The sequence below is a fragment of the Amphimedon queenslandica genome, unplaced genomic scaffold, assembly GCF_000090795.2.
Source record: "Amphimedon queenslandica unplaced genomic scaffold, v1.1 AMPQUscaffold_10208, whole genome shotgun sequence".
NCBI classification, from domain to species: Eukaryota; Metazoa; Porifera; class Demospongiae; order Haplosclerida; family Niphatidae; genus Amphimedon; species Amphimedon queenslandica.
Window position 1 is genome coordinate 2,556 of NW_003549521.1, and position 3,126 is coordinate 5,681.

The following is a 3,126-nucleotide window of genomic DNA, read 5'->3' on the forward strand; positions in this document are numbered from 1 at the left end:
TCATTTATTTAAACTGAAAATAGTGAAATAATGCTGACCTTTCAATGGTTCCAAATATACATGTATTTCCCTATTATAGTATCATCAAACCTAGCATCATCGATCCTCTCATGATCAAGATATACACTACCAGGAGACACTCCCCTCTTGTCACGTAATCTCATTCTACACAATAAGTCACATGATAGTCACATGATAGTCACATGATAGTCACATGATGTACTTACTTGTCTAATTCAAGGACACAGTCAATTCCTTGTACTTTTGCTTCTTCAATAATTTGTTTCTTAAGTTCTCTCACTGGTGTACCCTTAGCATAACCAGTATCCATCATAAACTTACAAAACTAAAAATAAATGAAATTATTACAAGAATGTGAAACTATTATTATTATTATTATTATCATTAACAGGCTCTACCCCTTGCCACGCCCAGATGTATGAGTACAGACAAACAAACAAAACTACTGTATAGCGGGAAAATTTTCATAGCCCAAAATTTTGTGGATTTTGCATTTTTTTCAAAATTCACAAAAGTAAAATCTGCAAAAATCAATTTAATACGGTTCAAGATGGCCAAAAAGTAGGAAACTACAAAAATTAAAGCCACGAAATTGATTTTAAACAAATCCACAAAAATTTTGGGCCATGAAAATTTCTCGCTATACGGTACTTTACCATGCAGTAAGGAGTTTGCCCATTAATGTTAATTCTTACCTCTGTGTTGTTAACTTGTATTAAATATAATTTAATTCTTTTCTCTCCTCTTCTTAATGCTCTACCCAGTCTTACTATCAACTAGTAGATACACAAAGTAATAAAGAGATGAGTGTGTGTGTGTGTGTGTTATTAGTTTTTATAGTAGTGTATAATGGAAAGGAGAAATGAATCAAACACACTAAACTATGTACAGTACCTTTGATCCAGACTTAACATCCTCAAATGTCTTATCCAGTTCCTCCATTTCATATTCTCCATACCTACCACCAATTCTACACACTCTAAAACCAGTAGGTGGTACACCAATCAGTGGAACTAGCTCCTCCTTCAATTGAGCTAATGTTATTCTCTTATCAACTAGTACCAGTACTGTATTAATATTATGAACCAACAAAGTAACTTTAATAAATATTTTACTTCTTTTTTTCTTATCACTTTCTTCATTTATTGATATAATTTTCATTATTATTTTTCCTTTAGTTACGTTAGTTGTAGTGGGTGTGGCTTCAGGTCCAGGAGGTATTGTAATGTTCAGTTGTATGATCCATTTGACGTGAGACTCAACATATCTGTACATTAAACTATCTTTAAATTCTTTTTGACAATCTTCAGGATCTGATGATACATAGAACTGAGAAAAAAGTGTGTCTGTGTGTGCCTGCATGAGTTTGTGCATAAGTAAAGACAGTGAGGAGGAGAATAAAATATATATACAAATAAATAAATGAAAGTGAGAAACCTATGATAAATAATTAAAGGATTTGGTATGAAATTGATGCTGTATAGTAGGTAATTTTGGATTTGGCATATTGATAGTATGCTCAATAGTACGTGGCCATAAATTCACCGAATTAAAAACCAAAATTCCCTCTTCTAAATTACACGCTATGCGGTACTTGCCTAATGCAAAATTAGTCGTAAAACCATACAATATAACGTAAATCAGGTTTATTTTGAGCAATGGTAATTTTTGTATAGCAATGTAGCATGCTAAATTTAGAATTGCTAATATTTTCTTTTCCCTATTAATTTATTGGGATAAATAGGCAGTATATGAAAATTTCAGACACCTAAATTTTCCATTGAAATAACCAGATTTACAGTAGTACAACTAGATTAAATGTATACCTGCACCATATGTTTAAGCGTACATGTACATGTGTGTGACTATGGTTAAAAGCTAAATTTTATAGAAAAGAAATGTACAAGTCAAATGCTTCTACATTTACAATAGTACCTTTTCATACTGTCTATATCCTCTAGACAGTATATTCTTCAAAGTACTTCTTACATGACTAATATCCTGGGTCAAATCACCTTGGTAATCCTTCTCCTTCAGTACTATTCTCATACATGATAAACTGATATTAAATAACTAAAGAAATGCATCAGATCAAGTAAGGGAGGGGAAGAGAGTGACAATATAAATGAGAGTATATACTTCCTCTTACTTCTCCTATATGTTGTTTTAATTCTTCAACAGTCCAACCTTCTTCACCTCTCATTGGTTTAGCTGGTCCTACTTCACCAGTTGTTAGATCAACCACTGATACCTCTAGATTAATACCTACACCATCAAAAACATGGAAACATTGTCATGGTAACAAAACACACCTCCATGACTGTATTTTTTAAAAGTTTCATTTTCTTTGCGAGTTTCTAAGAATAATTTAAAAGAAGAATGAACTCTAGCTCCGCCTGCAATTTGTCCAATAGTTTGATGCTGAAACTAAATCTATGATTATAACAAATGGGATAGATAAAATTTAATACCTCATCAAGATCAAGGGATTGATCCATTACTTCATCTTTAATATTATATTTAACTAAACGACATCTCTCAATAGGAATATGAGGAGCTAATTCCATTAACTGATGAGGAGAAAAGAAATGAGCAAAAATTAATATAAACAGCAAACCTCATAAGCTTTATCCAGTACACTGGGTAGTAATTCATCTTTATGTACATTAAGAAATGAGCTTGTTAATTTACCAGTAACAGGATCATTGCAAGATAAATAAATCTGTAAAATAAAGTAAGTAGATAGTTGATCTGTCTCACTCTAGTATATACCAAACACATTTCTTTTTTAATTTTTCGCTTCTTTTCTCTCCGTCTCTTCTCCTCAGTCTCTTTCAAAGCTATCCAAATATTTCAACAATCAAAATTAATGATGACACATCATCAATAAAACCTTTTCTATTTTTTATAATCCTCTCCTTGTGTTCTCTTACAGTCATTAGTTCAATATTCATTAATGTTATTCTTTCTTGTAATTTCTCTATTATTCTTTTATTATCTACTAATGGCTGATAGTCTGGACTTGTCATTGCTTTAAGTTGAAATTTGCAGTCATCAATTTCAAAAGTCATTCCTCTTCTCACTCTGCTAGCAGCTTTATAATTA

General features: G+C 31.6%; 1 protein-coding gene across 1 annotated transcript; it reads right to left on the reverse strand.

The window, feature by feature from the left end:
* Nucleotides 1-41: 41 nt before the first annotated feature.
* Nucleotides 42-3,111, reverse strand: LOC109590324 (ubiquitin carboxyl-terminal hydrolase 47-like). The gene is made up of 12 exons (XM_020006241.1): nt 2,915-3,111; nt 2,794-2,861; nt 2,639-2,743; nt 2,493-2,591; nt 2,334-2,448; nt 2,171-2,286; nt 1,957-2,094; nt 1,155-1,377; nt 916-1,088; nt 717-797; nt 228-346; nt 42-165 (listed from the first exon to the last, which is right to left on the reverse strand). Exons 1-12 carry the CDS (start codon nt 3,090-3,092, stop codon nt 42-44), a joined length of 1,539 nt encoding a protein of 512 aa, XP_019861800.1. The 5' UTR covers nt 3,093-3,111.
* Nucleotides 3,112-3,126: the final 15 nt, after the last annotated feature.

Excerpts from the sequence above, each read along its gene's own strand:
- LOC109590324 (XM_020006241.1), bottom strand. The coding sequence starts at position 3,092 with ATGACTTTTGAAATTGATGACTGCAAATTTCAACTTAAAGCAATGACA. Across the intron at positions 2,862-2,914 it reads GATTATAAAAAATAGAAAAG|CTTTGAAAGAGACTGAGGAG; the intron begins GTTTTATTGATG and ends ATATTTGGATAG. Across the intron at positions 2,095-2,170 it reads TAAAACAACATATAGGAGAA|TTATTTAATATCAGTTTATC; the intron begins GTAAGAGGAAGT and ends GCATTTCTTTAG.